A 25,425-nucleotide genomic window follows, 5' to 3' on the forward strand; every position below is an offset into this window, starting at 1 on the left:
AGAAACTACTCAAGCTCAAGGCTTGGTGGTTGGGGGCTTCTGGGACCCATTGTCTAGTTTCCTGGGGGAAACATTATCTACCAGGTGTTGTCAATTCCCAAAGAGGTTGCTGTCACTTCTGATGACTTCTGAGTATTTCTCCAGCTTTTCCCTTGTGCTGGGTAGAGTGGTGTCATCAGGTGGCCATTTAATTTGTCTTTGTAAGTGGGTGGAGAACCTGGAAAGTAGCCACCAGTGGTCCCAGAGGCAAGAACTGCCTGAGGCTCCTTTAAGTGTGCTTTCCAGGTGAGGGAGCTCTCTGTTATCCTGGGAGGCAGTGACCCTTAGCAAATGCCTTCTCCAGTGCCTGAGCTCAGTGGGTGGTGAGGGCTGTCCTCAGAGTGGGACATAAGGTTTGCTCTCGAAATTTTGATGCGGCAATGCGTGAGTGTGCTCTTCCCAGGGGTGCTCTTGCATCTTTGACGATGTTCTTGCATCCTCGATGATAAGAGAATTGTTGACTTCCCTTTCCCAGATAGCACTATACCTTGGATTTCTCTTCCAGTACACAGTCTTCATTTGCTTCTCTGAAATTCAGAAGCCACTGAGCTGGGAGGCTTGGTGACACTTGGAGCCTTCAAAATCTGGCCCTTTCCTGGTTTTGCCAACCCAGGCTGGCATCTTGCCAAGGTCCGCTAATGCAAAGCCTATGCACCTTGAAAAGTCTTTGTCCACCAGTAACATGGAACAAGCTTGCAGACGAAAACTTGACTTCTTGATTTTAAAAAATTACTATTACATTGGCGTTCATAGTCTCATGAAACGCTGCTGTTTTTGGCACCATCATGAGCACTGAAATTTCCTTGCTCTTTCGGATAACATCTTCATGAGGCAGAGGAGTAGAAGAAAAACATAGAAAGTGAGTGGATTTGCTTCTCCCAACAAGATGGCGGGGGGTGAGGCTTGCGTGACTCTCGGCCAGCCGCATCTTTCTCGTCAAGATCTCGCCACTTTGGATGTTACCAAACTAACGCCACTTTCACACCAGGTAATCAGCAGACAAGCCACAATTAATATAGGTACAATTGGCCACGTAGCTCATGGGAAATCCACAGTTGTAAAAGCTATTTCTGGAGTTCACACTGTCAGGTTCAAAAATGAGCTAGAAAGAAATATTACAATCAAGCTTGGATATGCTAATGCTAAGATTTATAAACTTGATGACCCAAGTTGTCCTCGGACAAAATGTTACAGATCCTGTGGAAGTAGCACACCTGATGAGTTTCCTACAGACATTCCAGGGACCAAAGGAAACTTCAAATTAGTCAGACATGTTTCCTTTGTTGACTGTCCTGGCCACGATGTTTTGATGGCTACTATGCTGAATGGTGCCGCAGTGATGGATGCAGCTCTTCTGTTGATAGCTGGTAATGAGTCTTGCCCTCAGCCTCAGACTTCTGAACACCTGGCTGCTATAGAAATCATGAAACTGAAGCATATTTTGATTCTACAAAATAAAATTGATTTGGTGAAAGAAAGCCAGGCTAAAGAACAATACGAACAGATCCTTGCATTTGTACAAGGTACAGTAGCAGAAGGTGCTCCTATTATTCCAATTTCTGCTCAGCTGAAATACAATATTGAAGTTGTCTGTGAGTACATAGTAAAGAAAATCCCAGTACTGCCGAGAGATTTTACTTCAGAACCCCGACTTATTGTTATTAGGTCCTTTGATGTCAACAAACCTGGCTGTGAAGTTGATGACCTTAAAGGGGGTGTAGCTGGTGGTAGTATTCTAAAAGGAGTGTTAAAGGTGGGCTAGGAGATAGAAGTCAGACCTGGTATTGTTTCCAAAGATAGTGAAGGAAAACTCATGTGTAAACCAATCTTTTCCAAAATTGTATCACTGTTTACAGAACATAATGATCTTCAGTACGCTGCTCCAGGGGGTCTTATTGGAGTTGGAACCAAAATTGACCCCACTTTGTGCCGGGCTGACAGAATGGTGGGGCAGGTACTTGGTGCAGTTGGAGCTTTACCTGAGATCTTCACAGAATTGGAAATCTCCTATTTCCTGCTTAGACGCCTTCTAGGTGTACCCACTGAAGGAGACAAAAAAGCGGCAAAAGTGCAAGAGTTGTCTAAGAATGAAGTGCTCATGGTGAACATAGGATCCCTGTCGACTGGAGGAAGAGTCAGTGCAGTCAAGGCCGATTTGGGCAAAATTGTTTTGATTAATCCTGTGTGCACAGAAGTAGGAGAAAAAATTGCTCTTAGCCGAAGGGTTGAGAAACACTGGCGTTTAATTGGTTGGGGTCAAATAAGAAGAGGAGTGACAATCAAGCCAACAGTAGATGATGACTGAAGGATTTGGATCAAATCAGATTTTCTATTACCAAATTAGCGATATATTTTCAAAGTAGTGCTGGGGAGTGAATTTCACCTTAGTAGCAATTATTCTCATTTTTTGGTGATGCAAATGTAACCTCTCTAGTACTGAAATTAGGGTCTACAATAAATGCAAAAATTATTGGATTGATTCAGAAACTACTCATTCCCAAATTATGTCTAAATTACATATCACTGCTGGTTTGAAATGAAACTGACCCAATTAGCTTTTGCTGTAGCACATGTACCACCGAACCTATTTGAAATAAATTTTTTCTTCTTAAAAAAAAAGAAAAAGAAAAAGAAAGTGAGTGGATTTAATAATTCCAGGGACCTCTCCAAGGAATAGCGTTGTTAACAATGTTTACAAGGTCAAATCTCAGTGGTTTTTTCATGATACATGGGGTGTTCCTTGTGACTTCTCCACATTTTCCAAGGAAAAATCTTCGATTTAAGGAATGACAGTTACAGGTGAGAGTTGATAGATTGAAGAGGGTAATCTTGGCAGCTGGCCCTTGATGAGACTTGAAGACTTTGGGACTTCATGGGTGTTATGGGTTGAATTGTGTCTCCAAAAAAGCTACCCCCAAGCCCTAGCCTCTCAGAATGTGACCTCATTTGGAAATAGGGTTGTTGGTAATTAAATTGAGGTCACATTTGGAGAACAGTGGGCCTTACTCCAATATCATTTGTGTCCTTCCAAGAAGAGAAGAGGCAGCATAGCCACACGAGGGGAAGCCATGTGACAGCAGAGACAGATTGGAGAGTTGCAGACACAATCCAAGGAACACCAAGGATTGCCGACCACCACCAGATGCCGGAAGAGGCCAGGGATTCTCCCCTACAGAGTTCAGGGGAAGCGTGGCCCTGGATTTTGGATTCTAGCCTCCAGAATTTCTGTTGTCCTAAGTTGCCCAGTTTATAGTATTTTGTCATGGCACCACTACGTACAATGGGAAAGTATTTTTTCCCTTTGTTATTTTCTCCCCATCGATCTCTCTGTGGGTTCTTTTCTAAACCCTGGGTATCCACAAAGAATGAGCAAGCCACCTCTGTGGTCTGATTGCCAGGTCAGGTCCATCTGACATCTAAGAGGCTCTTCACTGTTAAATGAAACATTTCCCTGCTCGTTCCTTCTTAACAACTACACTGATGCTCGCTGCTGTTTCCCGGTGGCAAGGGCATTAGCCAATGACCTGATCTTTCAGCTTCTGGGGAAGGAGTCACCCCAACATCTCTGTCCAAAACAAACCCAAAACTCTTGGAGGTCTTTTTTTGCTTCTTCATTCTATTTGTTTACCGTATTTCACTTAACTGGAAACCTCTGGGTATTCCAACATTGATCCCTCAGAGCAGTGGCCACTAAACCTGGCAGGTCACACCAGAGGCACTTGGAAGGATTATATATTGATGCCTCTCTGTCTTTGATCTGCTGGATCAGAAATTCTGGGTCTAGGATGTAGGAATCACAAAGGGATTCCCTCTGGTTCAATTGTCTGGCTCCACCAGCTGACCCTCAAGCCCACCAGGGCAGGCAGCATGTCCGTCTTGCCCCCAGGCTCTCACCATGCACTGACAAGTCAATGCCCAGCACGGGCATCAGTAGGCATCTGTGTTGAAACACAGGCTGAGTGGGCCTAGGTTGGGGTGTCTGGGTGGTCCTTGCAAACAGCTTTTCTCTTGAGCCTTTTCAGTGCTCAGGGCCACATGGGCATCCAGAGCTGACCCACCAGAAAGGAGTCCGTCCCCTGTTCTCTTAGCTAAGCTGGTACACATGGTATGCATGTGATTGTTGGACTGAGGTCTGGCTCCCTTAATAGAGTGTGGGCTCCACAAGGCAGGCTCTGGGCAGCTTTATCCCTGGCATATCTAGACACTAGCATGGTGGGTGGATGGATGGACAGTTGGATGGTTAAAAGGAAGGATGGATGGATGAATGAATGGATGCTACGTTCATCTAGTGAGTAGGGGCCAAGGACTCTACAATACACTGGACAGCTTCCCGCAATAAAGAATGATCTGCCCCAAAACTTAATAGTCCAGAGGTTGAGAAATGCTGCTGTAAACATAGGACAAAAATCTGGAAGCATTACTCACACCGTTAAAAGAATTTATTTCTGTGGTGGATTATTGGTTCACTTTTTACCTGGTTTGTTTCTATATGGTATAACATTTTTAAAGACAAATATGCATTACTTTTATAAATAAAACAAGAAATGCCATAGTGTGTATATACAGGAGTAGATGTTAAGTGAATAAATAAATGCTTAAATAAATGAATAAAGGGAGTGTATGCAAGGTTCCCCAGAGACAGGGAAAGACCTGCCCCCTTGAGCAACTGGTTCCTAGCTTTGGATTTGGTGCTAAGGTTTCTCACCTGCAGCAGTTGCCTGGAGGAGAGGAGGCCGCCCCCAACCCCCACCCACCAATGGGAGCCTCCCTCCCTCTTGGTTCTTTTTCTCTTTGGCCTGAGAATACTTATTTTCTGTGAGTAGGAGACGTTGTTCCACCAGCCACTTAAGAAAATCTTCAGAAAGACAGAATTTTCTCAACTCTTGTTGCTGACTAGTTCTAGCTGAAGACAGAATGAATTAAAGTATCACAAACAATTTCTTTTTTTTTATTGTTGACAAAAGTAAGAGACATTACATGTCAGTACACACTTAGAATATCTTTGGGAGGACAGATGAGACCCCACTGAGAGGTCCCTCTGGGCAGGAGGCCGGGGGACAGAGCTTCCAATCATTTTGTCCAGTTTGAATGTTGTTGTTTTTTACATTTTTATTTATTGATTTTAGAGAGAGAGAGAAAGGGAGAGAGGGAGAGGGAAACATTGATTTGCTGCTCCACTTATTTATGCATGCCTTGGTTGCTTCTTGTATGTGCCCTGACCGGGGATCAAACCCACAACCCTGGTGTATGAGGATGACACTCTAACCAACTGAGCTGCCCGGCCAGGGCCAGTTTGAATGCTTTAACTTGTGTGTGTTCAAAACAAACAAAACCTGCTCTCAAACCTATAAAAACACTAGGTTTAGTGAAACACACAAAATCTGATGCTTACTGTAAAACAAAGAACCTACAGAAAGAGAGAAAATACACCTGCATTATGTCATTTTAGCCCATTTAACAGATGAGGTGCCCACCTGGCATAGCTCAGTGGTTGAGCGTCAACCTATGAACCAGGAGGTCATGGTTTAATTCCTGGTCAAGGCACATGCCCGCGGGCTCCATCCCCAGTGTGAGGCATGCAGGAGGCAACTGATCAATGATTCTCTTCATTGATGTTTCTGTATCTCTCTTTCTCTCTGAAATCAATAAAAATATATTAAAAACAGCCCTAGCCAGTTTTTTTTTTAAATAAATCTTTATTCAGATTATTACAACTGTTTCTCCTTTTTCCCCCCCATAGCTCCCCTCCATCTGGTTCCCACCCCACCTTCTGCCCTTACCTCCCCCTCACTGTCCTCATCCATAGGTGTATGATTTTTGTCCAGTCTCAAAAATCAGTCCAGAGAATTATCAGTCCACTCCCTTTCTATGCCCCTGATTCTATTATATTCACCAGATTATTCTGTTCCTCAGGTTTTTAATTCACTTGATTTTTAGGTTCACTTGTTGAGAGATATGTATTTGTTGTTCATAATTTTTCTCTTTACTTTTTTCTTCTTCCTCTTCTTTAAGAATACCTTTCAGCACTTCATATAATACTGGTTTGGTGGTGATGAACTCCTTTAGCTTTTTCTTATCTGTGAAGCTCTTTATCTGCCCTTCAATTCTGAATGATAGCTTTGCTGGGTAGAGTAATCTTGGTTGTAGGTTCTTGCTATTCATCACTTTGAAAATTTCTTGCCACTCCCTTCTGGCCTGCATAGTTTCTGTTGAGAAATCAGCTGACAATCGTATGGGTGCTCCTTTGTAGGTAATTAACTGTTTTTCTCTTGCTGCTTTTAAGATTCTCTCTTTGTCTTTTGCTCTTGGCATTTTAATTATGATGTATCTTGGTGTGGTCCTCTTTGGATTCCTTTTGTGTGGGGTTCTGTGCGCTTCTTGGACTTGTAAGTCTATTTCTTTCACCAGGTGGGGGAAGTTTTCAGTCATTATTTCTTCAAATAGGTTTTCAGTATCTTGCTCTCTCTCTTCTTCTGGCACCCCCATAATTCTGATGTTGGTACTCTTGAAGTTGTCCCAGAGTCTTCTTACACTATCTTCAACTTTTTGGATTTTTTTTTTCTTTTTGCTTTTTCGGTTGAGTGTTTTTTGCTTCTTTGTATTTCAATTCTTTGACTTGATTCTTGTGTTGCTCTAGTCTGTTGTTGGGTCTCTGTATAATATTTTTTATTTCAGTCAGTGTATGTTTAATTTCTAGTTGGTCCTTTTTCATATCTTCGAGGGTCTCGTTATATTTATCGGCCTTTTTTAGGATATTCTTGAAAAGCCTTATAACCGTGGTTTTGAATTCTATATCCAGTCGTTTGTTTTCCTCCATTTCTTTTGTTTGTGATCTGTTTCTTTGATGCCGCATTTTCACTGCTTCCCTGAATTGGTAGGGTAGCTTTGTGTGCTAGGTTTCCTATATGGCCCAGTGGGTTGGCCTCCCCAGTTAACCTGAGGTGGGCACTCTTGCTGCACCCCTTTGTGGACTGTGTGTACAGCCTTGTTGTAGTTAAGTCTTGATTGTTGTTGGTATCACTGGGAGGAATTGACCTCCAGGCCAGTTGGCTGTGAAGATCAGCTGTGTCTATATGCTGGGAGAAGTTTGGTGCTGGAGACAGCCTTATAGGATTAGACTTGCCAAATTGCAATAGCCTCTGTGCTCAGCTTGGATGGGGTGGAGTCTCAGGGCGGAGCAGATAGTCTTGGCTTCCTGTCAGCCTTGCCCTTGCGCGCGCACGTGCCTCCAGACCTCTGCCTTCCCCGGCTCCGAGTCTCCGCCTGAGAGTCCAGATTCCCCCCACAAGAGCATGGGTCCCCAGGGGCTCGCCTGGAACTGGGGTTCAGTGCAGTCAGACCTGGGGCTCAGTGCAGTCAGGAGTTTCTGACTCCCTTCCACTAGGGAAAGCCTGTGGCAACCTCCGCAGCCTTTGTGCGCACTGGCAGGCCTGCGCTTCCAGACCTCTGCCTTCCCCGGCTCCCGAGTCTCCGCCCGAGAGTCCAGATTTCCCCCGTAAGAGCATGGGTCCCCAGGGGCTCGCCTGGAACTGGGGTTCAGTGCAGTCAGAACTGGGCTTCAGTGCAGTTAGGAGCTTCCAACTCCCTTCTGCTAGGGAAAGCCTGTGGCAACCTTCGCAGCCTTTGTGCACACTGGCGCACGCGCCTCCAGTCCCCTGCCTGCCGGGGCTCCCCCGGGTCTCCCCCGGGGTCTCCGAGTCTCCGGGTGCCTTTCTCTCTACCTGACAGTCCAGACTCCCCCTGTATGAGCCTGGGTCCACGGGGTTTTGCCCGGGACTGGGGTTCAGTGCAGTCAGAACTGGGGTTCAGTGCAGTTGGGGGCTTCCTTCCCCCTTCTGCCAGAGAAAGTCAGCCAGGTTCTCAGCCGCCCTTCCTCTCTGCGCACACAAAGACCCTTTGCCGTACCTCCAATTCTCTGTGAGCTTTTCTCTTTCCTTCTAGTTGTAGAATTTTCATTCAGCCAGCTTTCCTGTGGTTCTGGATGGTGTCCATTCTGTCTTTTAGTTGTAGTTTTGAAATTGTTGTGCGAGGCAGCAGTTTAGGTGCTTACCCATGCCGCCATCTTGGTTTCTCCCTGCCCTAGGCAGTTTTGCTTAGTGGATAGAGCATTGGCCTGAGGACTGAAGGGTCCTGGGTTCGATTCTGGTCAAGGGCACATGCCCAGGTTGCAGGCTCCATCCCCAGTACGGTGAGTGCAGGAGGTAGCTGATCAATGTTTCTCTCATCATTGATGTTTCTGTCTCTTTTTCCCTCTCCCTTCCTCTCTGAAATCAATAAGAATATTAAAAAATAAAAATATATTAAAAACAAACAAACAAACAAACAAATAAATAAATGAGGCACTGGAGGCTGGGGCTGAGGTGGCCTAGTGAGGCAGCCTCCAGAACTCAGAATGTCAGCCATGGTCTTGCCAGTAGACACTCTCCCGACAATTGTAGGAGGTAGGCATTATAACCCCCCTCTTACAGATGGAGAAACCACTCCAGAGTCCTGTCCTTGGGAGGCAGGCAGCAAAGGGAAGGTTACTGGGAAGGACTCTTGGGGCTTCAGTGTCCTAGCCTGCTAGGAAGGAGCTAGAAATAGACATATTCTGAGAGATAAATGCTCTACCTCGCGCCAAGAGTGTGATTCAGTGCCTGGTACAGTAAGTGCTCAATAAAAGAGGGGGAGAAGTGAGCAGGAAAGGAAGGAAGGGAGTGAAGGGAAGAAAGGGAAGGGGAGACACCCCTGGGTGTCTCCACAGTGCACCCTGCTTCTCCCTCCTTTTGCAGAGTAGTGGGGAGGTGGGGCCTGCTGAGCTCAAGGTCCCTGCTCAGTCTCCAGCTCAGTCGCATTGACTCAGCCTTCAGGGCCCCTGTTATTGTTGCCTCCCTTCTCATGGCTTGTCTTTCAGCCTGCAAGGTTTCTTCTACCTCCTACCACCTCACCTGCTTGCCTTGTTCTTAGCCCTACTCTCACCTTGGGCATCGCCTCCTCCTGGAGCCTTCCCAAGCCTCTCAGTTCCAGTCACACCTCTTGTCACACTGTGTGGCTATGTTGCATCTGCCTCCTCCCAGTTCTTGCTGTCTAGGAAGTTCCTGTGGTCTATTCATAGCTGTACCCCAGTGTGCAGCTGGGAATCTGGTTCTTGTTGATGTTCAATAGATATCCATGGATGACTTATACAAAAATGACAGGATTTATACCAAAAAGACAGGAATTGCTCAAGTGAATTTCTGTCAGACAATTTAGGTATTCTTCTATCCATCCATCCATCCACTCATCCATCTATCCCCCATCCATCCATCCATCCACCCACCCATCCATCCATTCCCCATCCATCCATCCATCCATCCATCCATCCATCCACCAATCCACTCATCCATCTATCCCTTATCCATCCACCCATCCATCCATCCATCCCCCATCCATCCACTCATCCATCTATCCCTTATCCATCCATCCACTCATCCATCCATCCCCCATCCATCCATCCATCCATCCACTAATCCATCTATCCCCTATCCATTCATTCATTCATCCATCCATCCATCCACCCCATCCATCCATCCATCCACCCCATCCATCCATCCATCCACCTGTCCATACCTATCCATCCATCCACCATGCTAGCACTGGAGTCTGCCTTGTGGAGCCCACAGTCTCTGAGGGGAGCCAGCCCTCAGTCCAGCAATCACATGCATATATAACTACCAGCTTGGTGGGCTCTGCATAAGGAAAGGAAGGGCAACCCGTCAAAAAGTTGCTGCCCCAGTAGTTCTTGCAATAGAAAAACTTGAAAGGATGATATTCCCAGCATTCAGCAGCAGCTGGGGAGACATTTTTTTGTTTTTGTTTTTGGCCAGGAGCAGTGTTTCTGGCACCCATGATATTGTGGCTACTCAATTTGAAGTTACATCCTTCAGAGACAAGCTCCCTGCTCTCAGAAGGCACTGGAAGGAGACCTGCAGATAAATAAGCCAGATCACATCAGGGTGATGGGCATTTATTATTGTTGTTGTTATTTTGTGTAAACTGGGGACCGAGGTGGAAATGCAAACAGCACAAATGGGATCCAGAGATGAGTGTGTTCCCTCCCACTCCTGTCTCCCAGCACCCAGTTCCCTGGCTAGAGACAAACCTCATTACCAATTAGGTGTGCATAGATATTTTAGGCACAGACACACAATTACATGTATTTCTTTTTTCACACATATGCAGTCTGGCACCTTGCTCTTTCCCTTGATTTACCATGGTGATGGTTCCTTACCAGTTCCTATAGAGCTGCCTTGTTTTTTAAAGTGTGCTTTTGTGTGTGGTGTACAGATAATCGCCCCTTCCTGATGGGGTTTAGGGTGTTTCCAGACAGCTACAGTTACAAGGTTCACAGGTCGTCCTGCACGTCTGTGGGTGGATTCCTGGAAGCGGCATTGCATTTCCAGTTTTGATAGATTCGGCCATCTTGCCCTCATCCTGCTGTCCCTGTCCACACCCTTGCAGTCTACATGAATGGGCTGGTTTGGGTGGTGGTGGGGTAGGCGGTGCTTTGCATGGGGTGTTCAGGGAGTGTCACCTCAGAGCTGACATTTCAGCAGGTGGGTGACAAGGAGCTAGCTGTGCAGAACCAGGGACAGAACTCTGCTGGCAGAAGGACCAACCTGGCTAGAGGAGATGAAGCAGGGCAGCACCGGATCCAGGTCTGTGGGCCGTACAGACCTGGATTCTCTTCCTGGCGCCACAGGGAGCCATTGGAGAGTTGCAAGCAGGGAGAAATTTGGATTTACATTTAAAACAATCACTTTACCTGGATGTTGGACCACAGTGGGTAGGAGTGGAAGCCAGGAGCCCAGGTAGGAGACCTTGTAGGCAGTGAGTCAAAGGATGGTGGTAGCTAGCAGGTTGGAGGCAGGATGAAGGGAGCTGGGATGATCTGGGAAACCTTTTGAAGGTAGAGCTCACAGAACTTGTTGAGTCAGATGGAGCTTGCGCATGGAGTGAAAAATGGGGAGGGATCATGTAAAACTCCCAGGATCGGCCCAGCTGGCCGTGGCTCATTGGTTGAGCGTCCACATATGAACCAGGAGGTCATGGTTTGATCCCTGCTCAGGGCATATGCCCAGGTTGTGGGCTTGATCCCCCATGAGGGGCATGCAGGAGGCAGACCATCAATGATTCTCTCTCATCATCGATAGTTCTATCTCTCTCCTTCTCTCTTCCTCTCTGAAATCAATAAAAATATATCTTAAAAAAGAAAATAAAACTCCCAGGTTTGGACATCAGCAAAATTTACTGAGATGGGGAAGATTTCATATACCAGCTTTGTGCAAGGAAGACTCATAAAGTCAGCTGCAGAGAAGGAAAACCCTATGGAAGCTGCTCTTAGCTGGTATCCAAATCAGTGGAGCAGGACTCCTGTGGGGGGGCCTTTCCCTCAAGGTGACCCATGTTGGAGCTTCAAGGAATGTCCTGGCCTGGGATGGACTCCATATTGGTTCTGATGCCTGACACACTAGGACAAGGAATGGCAGGAATGGGCATGCTGGGTGGGGCCCGGCATTGTTTGTTCAAAATGTAAAATTCCTGCAGCTTACAGGACCAGTGGAGGTGGGGCTAGGGTGAGCCCAAGGGTGGGGCTCATTAGAACTTTATTGACTGTCAACACTCAAAGGAACCTTAGAGGTCATTGGCTAAATCACTAACTTGGAAGAAAAAAAATTGTTTAAATAGGGTATTACATTTAAAGTTATTGTTAAAAATTAAAACAATAATAGTTCTTATGTATTGAGCACTTATGCACCAGGGTCTAGGCCAAATGTCCATCCATTATTTCATTCCAAGCTTCCAAATAGCCTTCCAGGAAGATACTACCATTATCTGTCCATAACAGGCTGAGCATGCTGGCCCAAATCACAGCTGAGGTGCAGCCTCACTGTCTCCCTCTGACTCCAGGAAGCAAATTGGAACCTCCAAGGGCACTTGATTTTCCAGTCTCCTCTTTATAGCTGACAAAAGCAAGGCCCAACCAGAAGGAGTTACGGTGTGACCAAGCGACATAGTTAAGAGAAAATTAAGGATCTTGGAAGTATAATTCCTGGCCCAATAGAATATGCACACCTCTGTGGCTCCCATGACCCCACCTGCCACATTGGCCCCCGGGGAGAATGACCCAAGAAATACTTCCACCAGCAGGATACAAGGGATGGGTGTCCAGTTGTTTGCCAAAATGAGGTACTATATCCTTAATCTAGTCTGACAGATAGAAAAATATCCTGTGATTACAATGAGTATATTTTAAGGAAACATACCACATGTTGGTGGGTCACACGCATCCCCTCCCCAGTGATCCTTAATGGAGGAGCTTCAGGTTCTGAATTTCCTCTGTTCTATTTTTCAGTGAAATTCATTCATTTATTCATTTCATAGGTCTTTGAACTCAGTAGTAACTGTTGTGTACCAGACACTGTTCTAGGTGCTGGGGACACATCAGAAAGAAATGTGCCCTCAGGTGGCACACTCTGGTGGGACTCAGACCATGAACACAACAGAAATGGAAAATAGAGTGAGTGCTCAATGGTGGAGAGTGTTTTGGAGGAAAATGGAAAAGGAACAGGACATGAGCATTTCTGTGGCTTTGAGAAGGTGAGGTGTGAACTGTGGGGGAAATGGTGGTCTAGGAAGAGGACACAGCTAGTGCAAAGGCCCAGGGTGGGTATTGTGCCTGGCTTGTTGAAGGAACAACTGGGAAGGCTGGGCCTACAGTGCAGTGATGGGAGGGCTGTAGAATCTTGTGCCTTTTAAAAATATACTTTTATTGATTTCAGAGTGGAAGGGAGAGGGAGAGAGAGAAAAACATCAGTGATGAGAGAGAATTATTGATCATCTGCCTCGTGCATGCCCCCTATTGGAGATCTAGTCAGCAACCTGGGCATATGCGCTGACCAGGAATCAAACCATGACCTACTGGTTCTTAGGTCTATGCCAGCCATGGGCAAACTACGGCCCGCGGGCCGGATCCGGCCCGTTCGGCTGTTCTATCCGGCCCGCGGAGCCGAAAGAGCGGAGGGTTCTCTTGCTCTCCCCTCCGCTCCTTCACCAGCAGCAGTGTTAACATGGCAACGTCGGGAAACACGGCCGCAGCTCCTTCTTCTTTAGAAGGAACAACCTCTCAATCTTCCAGAGGCTCCTTGTAATGCCCGCGGACGCGTCTCCCGACATCACCCTGGGAATGCGTAGACACGTTATCGTGGTGATGTAGGGAGACACGCCCCTGGAGAGCACAGTATCAGAGCCTTTCTGAGGTAAGATTAAGAACTCTACTCAAACACAATTTTTTCCTGTTCCCACATTCTGTACATCACAATGACTTGTTAATAAAACAACAAAGACTTTCAGCTTTTAGGGCTTGTATCCACTGCAGTTTTTTTCCTCACTGTGGACACGTGCAGCAGGGAAAAAGACACACAGAGGACATGTCACACTAGCCATGCTGCGGCTGCATTTTTTGCTGATATGGATGCGGTATCAGTAACGCTACCGTGGCCACTAACCGCATGGGTTAGCAGCAAAACAAATGCATTTTGCGCTGCGTTTGCTTCTCCCCCTTGTGCCTGTAAAAATGCGTGCTACAGGGCATTTGTGTTAACATGCACCACTGCACATTAGCATCAACGCAAACATGATGGAAACCTGTGTACCCTGCATTAACCCTAGCTGCGCTGCATTGCAGTACTGCACCACACTGCAACGGCAGCACGGCTAGTGTGAACGAATCCTAATTCAGTGGGTTGAACAAAAAGATTGTATAGAAATGTGATGAACTAAAGATTTTATTTCAAAATCGCTTAATTTCAGGGTTTCAGAAGTAATTGGACAAATGAAAAACTGAAAATCAAATGTTCATATCTAATACTTGGATGAAACCCTTTCCTGGTAATGACAGCCTGAAGTCTTGTACTTATGGACATCACCAGATGCTGGGTTTTCTCCTTTGTAATGCTCTGCCAGGCTGTCACAGTAGGGGTATATATATAAATATCCTGTCATTTCCAGCTTTTAATAAGAAAAACTGTTGCAATGGGCATTTAAAAGTGGCACTTGGTTATTTTTATAGAGTCCAGTGGATGCAATCTGACATTGATAATGGGCTCTTTCACACTATGTGCACTGCGGCTGTTTTTTGCCAGTAACAGAAGTGCTAGTGGTAACTACTGGTTACTCATGTTTTGTACTGCCCTAGCACCTCCCATACATGTGTGTCTGGAAGACACAGCAATGTGCAGCTATGTGTGTTACCATAAACAAAGGGCCTGTGTGAAAGATACACAGGTTTCCTATGAAGGAAAGGGGTTGTTCTCTATGGTCAGGGTGTGCCTCTGTCCCATGTCTGAAATTTTTCAGATGATTTTGTTATATATATATTTTTTAGAAGACCAAAAATGTTATAGTAGAGCAAATTTAATCACTTGTTTTTATACTTTACTGTCTTATTTTAGTAAAGAATTTAATAAGAGAACGGTACTGTTGGTTTTAGCCCAATATTAAACATGAGTGGACCAAAGAAAAGGAAAGTGGACAGTGAATGCCAAGTGTTTAAGAGGGAGTGGACAACAAAATATTTTTTCACCGAAGTCCAATCAATGCCGGTATGTCTGATATGCCAGGAAACACTTGCAATTTTCAAAGAGTACAATCTCAGCTGTCACTTTGCCACAAAGCATGGCAACTATGCTAGCAAGCAGTCACCTCAAGAACGGGAGGCTACTGCACAGAGTTTGATGGCTAAATTACAGGCTCAGCAAAATGTCTTTCACAGACAAACTGCAATTCAAGAGACAACTACCAAAGCAAGTTTTATGCTATCATTCAAATTAGCAAAAACTAGCAAACCTCTCTCTGAAGGTGAGTTTTTGAAAGAATGTATGATAGAGACAGCAGGTCTCTTGTGTCCAGAGAGCAAAGGCAAGTTTGAAAAACTCAGCTTATCGCGCAGGACAGTGACTCATCGAGTGGAACTGATTGATGAAGACTTGGCCAGCAAGTTAAATAGTAAGGTAGAGTTCTTTAAGTTTTATTCACTAGCATTGGATGAAAGTAATGACGTAAAGGACACTGCTCAGCTCTTAATTTTTATCCGAGGGATTAGTGATAATTTTGAAATTACAGAGGAGTTTTTAGCCATGGAGCCACTGAAAGGAAAAACACGGGGAGAGGACTTGTATGATCGGGTGTCTACTGTCATCGAGAAAATGAAGCTACCATGGAGTAAACTTGCTAATGTCACGACAGATGGATCTCTAAATTTAACTGGAAAAAATGTTGGACTGCTAAAAAGAATTCAGGATAAAGTGAAAGAGGAGAACCCTAACCAAGATGTTATTTTTCTTCACTGTATTATTCACCAGGAATCATTGTGCAAGTCTATATTACAACTTAATCATGTTGTTAATCCAGTCGTAAAGCTTGTTAATTTCATTCGAGCAAAGGGACTTCAGCACCGTCAGTTTATTAAGTTTCTGGAGGAAACTGATGCGGATCACCACGACTTACTTTACCACTCTCGTGTCCACTGGTTGAGTTTGGGCAAAGTTTTCCAACGAGTGTGGGAGCTCAAAGAAGAGATTGGTGCATTTTTGAAATTAAAGGGGAAGTCTGACGAATTTACTGAGCTGAGTGACAAGAATTGGCTGTGTGACTTTGCATTTGCTGTCAATATATTTTCACATTTGAATGAGCTAACTGTGAAGCTACAGGGAAAAGATCAGTATGTACATGACATGTACACTAATGTGAAAGCCTTTAAATCGAAGCTAATTTTCTTTTCCAGACAAATTTCAGACAAAGTCTTCACTCATTTTGCCACACTAGCCACACAGAAGGAGACCATCCAAAACGTGAAGAAATACAGCAAATCACTGGATGACCTGCATGCAGAATTCTGTCGTCGGTTTTCTGATGTTGAAAAAATTGACCAGTCACTTCAACTGGTGGCCTGTCCTTTGTCACAAAACCCTGAAACAGCACCAGAAGAGGTGCAACTGGAACTCATCGATCTTCAGTCTGACTTTGTCCTAAAGGAGAAATTCAGCTCTCTTGAACTAAGAGACTTTTATGCTTCACTTAATGAAGCCACTTTTCCAAACATCCGGAGGATGGCACAGAAGATACTGGTGCTGTTTGGGTCAACCTATGTTTGTGAGCAGACATTTAGCGTCATGAACATCAACAAAGCCCCTCACAGATCCAGCTTAACTGACGAAGACCTCAGATCTATCCTGAGAATAGCCACAACAAAACTAACTCCAGACTTTGATGCATTAGCTAAAAAAGGAGACCAACAACACTGTTCCCACTGAAGTTGATGTTTTAAAGACCAAAAACCTTTCAACCCAGTCTACATTGCCATCTACATCTACGTCCTGGGCATAATTTGGAAGTTGCACTAAAGAAAATGTTTAATTTACTGTTTACACATTTTGTTCTTTTCTATTTGTTTTAGTTTTAAATTATTTTATTATATTTAAGTTTAATTTGAAAGGTTTTTGTACCTTTCCTTTGTTAGGCAATTTTATTTTGCCTTTGCCATCTTCAATATAAGGTATGTTATTGTGCTATGATTCCTCCATTTTTTGAAGTTTCAAATTATAATAATTAGTGTTTACATTCTTCTTGTTAAAATGTTTGAAATGAATAAAACTATTGAAATAATAATAAAAAAAAGACCGTACCCTTTTACGTAATGATGTTTACTTTGAATTTATATTAGTTCACACAAACACTCCATCCAAGTTTTTGTTCCGGCCCTCCGGTCCAGTTTAAGAACCCATTGTGGCCCTTGAGTCAAAAAGTTTGCCCACCCCTGGTCTATGCTCAACCACAGCGCCACACTGGCTGGGCTCTTGTTCCTTTTTATTTTATTTCATTTTTTAATTTTAAAAAATATTTGTATTGATTTTCTTTTTTTCTTTTTTTTTCTTTTTTTTTTCTTTTCAAATTTTTTATTAAGGTATTATATGTGTACATATCTTACCATTGCCCCCCACCCCTTGTATTGATTTTAGAGAGAGGAAGATAAAAACACCAGTGAGAGGCTGCCTCCTGCATGCCCTCTCCTAGGAATGGAGCCCACAACCTGGGTATGTGCCCTGACCAAGAATTGAAGTGGCAAGCTTCTGGTGCACGGGTTGATGCTCCAACCAACTGAGGCACAGTGGCCAGGGCTCTTGTTCATTTGAAAAAGAATTGTACCTTCTGGCTAAGGTGGGGCCTTTCGGTATTTACATGGAAGACTGATAGAACATGACTTATTTTCAGCAATATTGGTTTGGCTGCTGCATTGTAAATAGATGGTAGGAAGTCAAGTTCAGAAACTCAGACATAGTTTGGAGATTACAGCAATCATCAAATAAGAGATGGGGACTTGGTATAATGAGTTGCATAGGATCTCCCCCCACACCCCCCGCCCGCCGCCAAATTCATGTCCACCTGGAACCTCAGAATGTGACCTTATATGGACATATAGTCTTTGTAGATGTATTTGGTCAAGGATCTTGAGATAAAGCCATTTTAGATTTAGGGTGGGCCCCCAATCCAATGACTGATGTCTTTATAAAAAGGAGACACAAAAAGATACCCACAGAGAAGGTGATGTGAAGATTGAGGCAGAGATTACTGTAGGGCTGGCACAAGCCAAAGAACCCAGGAGCCACCAGAAGCTGGAAGAGACAAAGATTCTCTCCTAGACCCTTCAGAGGAAACACAGTCCTGCTGACACCTTAATTTCATATTTCTAGTCTCCAGAACCCTAAAAAATTTTTTGTTGTTTTAGCCACTAAGTTTGAGGCCCCTTGTTAAAGTAGCCCATGAAATTAAATATACTTGTGCTTGAAAATTGATCAGAGTTGAGATATAGTTCGAAGGTAGAACCAAAAGGATTTATTGGAGATGATGTGACATGTGACAGAATGAGTGGAGTCCAGGCTGGTCCAAGGCTTTTGTACGTTGTATCCTGGAGGATGATTGGGAATCAGGAGGGCTATGGGGAGGAGGGCATTTAGGAAAGATCATATATTCCACTTGGATACGCTGAGTCTAGGATGTCTATCAGACATTTAAGTGGAGGCCAACTGGAGACGCATACATTCTCATCTGCCCTTTATCTTAATCATCCCTCCCTCCCTCCCTCCCTCCCTCCCTCCCCACCTCATTCTTTCTTTCTTATTTTTTTTGCTAAAGGATGTTTCTTGAAAATCTTTCCATGTCAATGTATAAAGAAATGCCTCACTTTTTTAGAGCTGTATAGTATTCTGTTATATAGATGGACCATCTTATTTAATAAGAATTGGGCACATTTTCAAATGATTAAATGAATGAAATGATGTACAGTCTGTTCTTTCATGACAAATATTGTTTTGTGTTTACTGTGTGTCTGCCCTGGGAGGTATCGCTTCACCCAGAGGTCATGGGGGAGGGGCTCCAGGTTCAAATCCATTACCCTCTGTGAAGTGGGGTTGTTGTGTTATCTAAAGACATAAGCCTCACAAAACCCCTCCTATAATATTTTGAAGCAGGCACCCAACACATGACATCGTCTGCTACCATTACTCATATAACCATATTCCAGAAGCCTGAGTCCACAAGAGGGGTCTTGTTTACCTCTGCAAATTACACTCCGGGGTTTTCTTTGGACAGAGTGTGCGATCCACCCTAGTGGGGCTGGAGAGGTAGTCCTGGACTTTGTCCTGCAAATGGATGAATTCACGGTCTAGGTGGTGGGAGCTTCTGCCTCAGAGTGGACCAGATCAGATGTCCACCTGCAAAGGGCATAATCCCCATGCAGCCAGAAGCGCCATGCCCTGCTACTGGCTCTGTGATTTGTGGTTGACTTTGCCTAGTGGTGGTTTCTGAGGAAGGACAATTACATTAATTGAGCCTTTCAGGAAATAGTCCCCGAAGAGAGGTAAGAAGACCTTAATTATGGGCCTGCCTGCCAATTAGAGTGATATCCCAAAATTATGAACCCAAGAGCATTTCACCAGATGTCTGCTGTCCTTACTCTTAGCCTCCAGAACACATACCAGGTAAGGTGAGCTCCAGAATTTATGGTGGAGGCTCCCAACTATGTCTGAAATTTCTTTTGAAGCCATTTAACTGCTTTTCCTTAAAAATTACTGACTGTGAGAGATGCTAGAGAAACCAAGATGGTGGCATAGGTAAGCACCTACACTGCTGCCCTGCACAACAATTTCAAAATTGCAACTGAAAGACAGAACGGATACCATCCAGAACCACAGGAAAGCTGGCTGAGTGGAAATTCTACAACTAGAAGGAAAGAGGAAAGCTCACGGAGAAGGAGCGGCAAAGGGCTGAGGTACGGAGACACGTGCACGCTGAGAGGAAGGGCGGCGGAGTGCCTGGCTGGCTTTCTCTGGCAGGAGGGGGAAGGAAGCCCCCGACTGCACTGAACCCCAGTTCTGACTGCACTGAACCTCAGTTCTGGGTGAAACCCTGTGGACCCAGGCTCATACAGGGGGAGTTTGGACTGTCAGGTAGAGAGAAAGGCACATGGAGACTCGGAGACTCGGAGACTCAGGGGAGCCGCGGCGCAGGGGTCTGGAGGCGCGAGTGTGCACAAAGACTGACTGCGGAGGTTACCACAGGCTATCCCTAGCGGAAGGGAGTTGGAAGCTCCTGACTGCACTGAACCCCAGTTCTGACTGCACTGAACAGCAGTTCTGGGTGAGCCCCTGGGGACCCATACTCTTACGGGGGGAATCTGGACTCTCGGGCAGAGACTCGGGAGCCGGGGAAGGCAGAGGTCTGGAGACTCGTGCACAAGGACAGGGCTGATGGGAAGCCAAGACTGTCTGCTCCACCCTGAGACTCCACCCCTTCCAAGCTGAGCACAGAGGCTTTTGCAATCTGGCAAGGCTAATCCTATAAGGCTGTCTCCAACACCGAAAATCTCCCAGTGTAGACACAGCTGATCCTCACAGCCAACTGGCCTGCAGGTCAATTCCTCCCAGTGATACCAACAACAATCAAGACTTAACTACAACAAGGCTGTACACACAGTCCACAAAGGGGTGCAGCAAGAGTGCCCACCTCAGGTTAACTGGGGAGGCCGACCCACCTGGCCATATAGGAAACCTAGCACACAAAGCTACCCTACCAATTCAGGGAAGCAGTGAAAAATGGGGAGACGAAGAAACAGATCACAAATGAAAGAAATGGAGGAAAACAAACGACTGGATATAGAATTCAAAACCACGGTTATAAGGCTTTTCAAGAATATCCTAGAAAAGGCCGATAAATATAACGAGACCCTCGAAGATATGAAAAAGGACCAACTAGAAATTAAACATACACTGACTGAAATAAAAAATATTATACAGAGACCCAACAGCAGACTAGAGGAATGCAAGAATCAAGTCAAAGATTTGAAATACAAAGAAGCAAAAAACACTCAGCCGGAAAAGAAAAAAGAAAAAAGAATACAAAAAGTTGAAGCCTCTGGGACAACTTCAAGCGTACCAACATCAGAATTATGGGGGTGCCAGAAGAAGAGAGAGAGCGAGATACTGAAAACCTATTGGAAGAAATAATGACTGAAAACTTCCCCCACCTGGTGAAAGAAATAGACTTACAAGTCCAGGAAGCACACAGAACCCCAAACAAAAGGAATCCAAAGAGGACCACACCAAGACACATCATAATTAAAATGCCAAGAGCAAAAGACAAAGAGAGAATATTAAAAGCAGCAAGAGAAAAACAGTTAATTACCTACAAAGGAGCACCCATACGACTGTCAGCTGATTTCTCAACAGAAACTATGCAGGCCAGAAGGGAGTGGCAAGAAATATTCCAAGTGATGAATAGCAAGAACCTACAACCAAGACTACTCTACCCAGCAAAGCTATTATTCAGAATGGAAGGTCAGATAAAGAGCTTCACAGATAAGAAAAAGCTAAAGGAGTTCATCACCACCAAACCAGTATTATATGAAATGCTGAGAGGTATTCTTAAAGAAGAGGAAGAAGAAAAAAGTAAAGAGAAAAATTATGAACAACAAATACATATCTCTCAACAAGTGAACCTAAAAATCAAGTGAATTAAAAACCTGAGGAACAGAATAATCTGGTGAATATAATAGAATCAGGGGCATAGAAAGGGAGTGGACTGACAATTCTCAGGGGGAAAGGGATGTGGCTGGTGCGGGAAGAGACTGGACAAAAATCGTACACCTATGGATGAGGACAGTGTGGGGGGAGGTAAGGCCAAAGGGTGGGGTGGGAACTGGGTGGAGGGGAGCTATGGGGGGAAAAAGGAGAAACAATTGTAATGATCTGAACAATAAAGATTTATTAAATTAAAAAAAAATTACTGACTGTGATATGAGAGTTTCCAGTTTATGATCTTCTGAAGGGACCCAAATTCTCCCTTCCTTTCTCCCGCATGAATGCATTCAACTAGCTTCTTGGAGCACCTACTGTGTTTTAGGCTCAGTGTATCTTGGGAACCAGACAGGTTCTTTCTCGCCTTGGTGGAGTTTATAGCCCACACCAGCCCCTGTCCTCCAACTGTCCCTTTGCAGAGTGCTTGAGGACAAGGCCTTCACCCTACCCTACTCATGGCAAAGCACTCACAGGCCATCCTGACTGACCCTGGAATTTTGAAACTACCTTTTAGTAAGTCTCTATGGACTCTGCATGATCAGTTCTTTTTTTAAAATTTAAGTTCTTTATTGTTTAATGTATTACATAAGTCTCCTTTTCACCCCATTGACCTCTCCCCGGCCGTCCCCAACCCCCAGCACATGCCCTCACCACCCTCCACCCCCTGTCTGTGTCCATTGGTTATGCTCATATGCATGCATACAAGTCCTTTGGTTGATCTCTTACACCCTCACCTCCCGCCTTCCCTCATAGGTTGGACAGTCTATTCGATGCTTCTATGACTCTGGTTCTGTTTTTATTCATCAGTTTATGTTGTTCATTATATTCCACAAATGAGTAAGATCATGTAATATTTATCTTTTTCTGACTGGCTTATTTTGCTTAGCATAATGCTCTCCAGTTCCATCCATGCTGCTGCAAATGGTAAGAATTCCTTCTTTTTTACAGTAGCATAGTATTCCATTGCATAGATGTACCACAGTTTTCTAATCCACTCAGTTCTTCATTTATAAGGTATTTATTGAGTACCTGCTATGTGCCAGCTCATTTATAGCATATGGGAATGTATCAAATAGACCTGGTCTCCACCACAGAGGTGCTGGCCTAGTGATGATGATCATCACCTTTGCCTTTTGCCCCCATGGGATCCTAGCAGTGACTCCTCTCTAAAGTAGACAGTCTTATTCCCATTTTGCAGATGGGATCATCAATGGTGGGTGGGAGCTAGGGCTCACCCAGCCCCACCTTACTTCCATTCAAATGGCATCAAGATTTCTGAACAGATACATTTGCATAAGAAGTGAAAATCAGATTGGTTTGAGCTCTGCACTGCCTAGTAGTTCACAATTCCCCAAACAGGGCAGTCGCACTTTCTAGTTTGAGCATCACATCCCATGCCCAGTTCCCATTTATTTCTATGGACTTCCCACTCTTCAAAAGCAGAGGGCTTAAAAAAACATGTCACCAAAAATGGAAAAACATGGTAGCTTCTAAAAGTTTACTTTGAACAGACAGACTTAAAAACAAACAAACAACAAATGCAAATGCAATATAGTTGTATTGTTCAAAAAAGTATGGATTGCCCTGGCTGGGTAGCTCATTGGTTAGAGTGTTGTCCTGATAAGCCAAGATTGTGGGCTCGATCCCCAGTCAAGGCACATACAAGAATCAACCAATGAATGCATAAGTGGAACAACAAATCAATGTCTCTCTGTCTGTCTGTCTCTCTCCCTTCCCCTCTCTCTCTAAAATCAATTTTAAAAAATTATGGGTTACCTAAAAATAGAGTTGTTAAAGAAGAGGTCTGGAGCCAAGGTTGTCCTGGGCTCAGTTCCTGCTTCTGTCACTTGATAAGTATGACTTTGGGTAAATAAATGAACCTGTCAGCCTCCGTTTCCCTCTGGACCCCATGGATTTCAGAGGCAATGTATGTCCATTGCTGTGGGTGGTGCCTGCTCACTAAAGGGTTCTTTCTATGGGTTTTATTTAAGGCAGTATCAGCAGGCAGCCTCAGGTGGGACCAAGTGTGAAGCTGCAGATGGTGTTTCTGTGTGTCTTGGTGACAGCCAGGGTGCGCACACTTGGAAAGGTCCAGACTCAGATTTGAGGCTAGTGGTGAACATGCAGCCTCATGGGTGGACTCAGCTCTGCCATCCTTCTTGAAGAAGCCCTCTGGGATCCTTGTAGGTTCACTTGACCCATTATGTCTTTGCCCCAGCTCAAACAGAGGCACCAGCAGGACACTTAAAAATATATATATATTTTATTGATTTCAGAGAGGAAGGGAGAGGGAGAGATAGAAAAATCAATGAATAGAATCATTGATTGGCTGTCTCCTGCACGCCCCCTACTGGGGATCAAGCCTGAAACCTAGGCATGTACTCTTGACTGGAATTGAACCCGGGACCCTTCAGTCCGCAGTATGACGCTCTATCCACTGAGTCAAACCAGCAAGGGAAGCAGGACACTTTTCATGGAATTGATTGCATGATTATCTTGGCAATGGGCCAGTGATCTCCAGGAGGTCAGACCCACATTTTATCTAGCTTTGTGTCTCTCCAGTCCACCCCAGTGCTCAGCATGCAGAGTGATTGGATGGCAATGCTTAGGGTCAGACTGACAGCTGTGTGTCTCTGGGCAAGTTGCTTAACCTCTCTGTGCTTCATTGGGGATAATATAGTAATCCCCAAATGAGAGGATTGTTTTGAGGAATAATAAACATTACGTATGTCAAGTACCTTTCACTGTTCCTGGCACAGTAGGTATTCATTTCCTTCAGGGATTCATTCAGCACATGCTCATCCAATGCCATTTATGCACCAGGTCTTCTAAATGACAGGGAGTTACAGAGGATAAAATAGACAAGGGTCCCTTCCCTCCTGGAACTTCCATTCTAGTGGGACAGTGAACACATAAATAAACAAGTGAACTAGATAGCATGGTAGATACTGATAAACACTTGGGAGGAAAAAGTGGGAGGGAGAAGGCCAGGGAGAGCTCAATAGGATGTGTCATTATGGTCACGATTAGATGTATAATAAGCATTTGTGCAATGATGGAGAAGGTGCTGGCCATGCCTGTCTCAATAAAATGGCACAAAGTGGGTGAGTGGGGAAGTAAATTAAAAAAGTATTTTCCCCAAATGACATAGTGAAGTTATATACATGACAGACATATACAATGGTTTCCTGCCTCTGAGTCATTGGGCCAGAGGAGGAGAGTGGCGATACCTGGTTGGCTTTGCCTGGGGCTCACTGCGTGCCAGGCACTGAGCTAAGCCTTTTACACAGTCTTATTTAATGTCTCCCCTACCCCAACTAGACCGGGAGCTGCTGAGCACAGAGCCCCCACCAGACCGGAAGCTCCTGAGCTCAAGGCCCTCCCCCCCCCGCACTAGACCAGAAGCTCCTGAGCACAAAGTCCCCACCAGACTGGAAGCTGCTGAGCACTGAGACACTTCTTGGACAATTTACTGCTTGTGCCCAGAGCAGAACTTGGTGTGTGATAGGTGCCCAACGCATATTTGTTTTTTGATTTTTTAAAAAAATATATTTTATTGATTTTTTACAAAGAGGAAGGGAGAGGGATAGAGAGTTAGAAACATCAATGAGAGAGAAACATTGATCAGCTGCCTCCTGCACACCCCCTACTGGGGATGTGCCTGCAACCAAGGTACATGCCCTTGACCGGAATCAAACCTGGGACCCTTCAGTCAGCAGGCCGACGCTCTATCCACTGAGCCAAACCGGTTAGGGCACAACACATATTTGGAGGAGTGAATTATATTCACTAAGTACTTGTCCAATCAGGCCCGGCAGTGGCAGAGGTGAGCGCTGAGATTGGGTCTCCTCAGATTCACTGTGGAGCCTGTGCCAGTCTTTCCTGGGCGTCGTAGGTGTCGTGGAGCAGGCGGGCAGGGAGCAGGCAGAAGTTCCCCCAGCACGGGCAGAAGGGCGGTTGGTGCCAGCACTTGGGGTTATAAGGGTTTAGAGCCACTGGCTTCAAATCCTGGACATGCAGAGCTCTCCGGAAGCAGAGGTGTCAGGAGACGACCTTGGGCGCCTGGCAGGGGTTGTCTGAGAGGCGAGCTCCCCGTGGAACTGCATGCACTGTGAGCCTCACAGGCCTGAAAATGAGTCAGAAAATGTCTCTGACTTTGAGGGGTTAGGGGACTCCATAGTGAATTTTAATTTTTAAAAATTCTAGACTAAAAAATTAGCATGGTTGAAAAGGTTTC

At 45.0% G+C, this 25,425-nt stretch overlaps 1 protein-coding gene across 1 annotated transcript; it reads left to right on the top strand.

Moving 5' to 3' along the window:
- Window positions 1-925: 925 nt before the first annotated feature.
- On the top strand, window positions 926-2,557 carry LOC308256129 (eukaryotic translation initiation factor 2 subunit 3, X-linked-like; the record flags this gene model as incomplete). Its single annotated transcript, XM_080684175.1, is given in 2 exon segments — window positions 926-1,798; window positions 1,802-2,557. Coding segments are annotated over 2 exon segments (1,416 nt in total). The 3' UTR covers window positions 2,345-2,557.
- Window positions 2,558-25,425: the final 22,868 nt, after the last annotated feature.

Source organism: Plecotus auritus (genome assembly GCF_963455305.1).
Source record: "Plecotus auritus genome assembly, chromosome: 8".
Lineage (NCBI taxonomy): Eukaryota > Metazoa > Chordata > Mammalia > Chiroptera > Vespertilionidae > Plecotus > Plecotus auritus.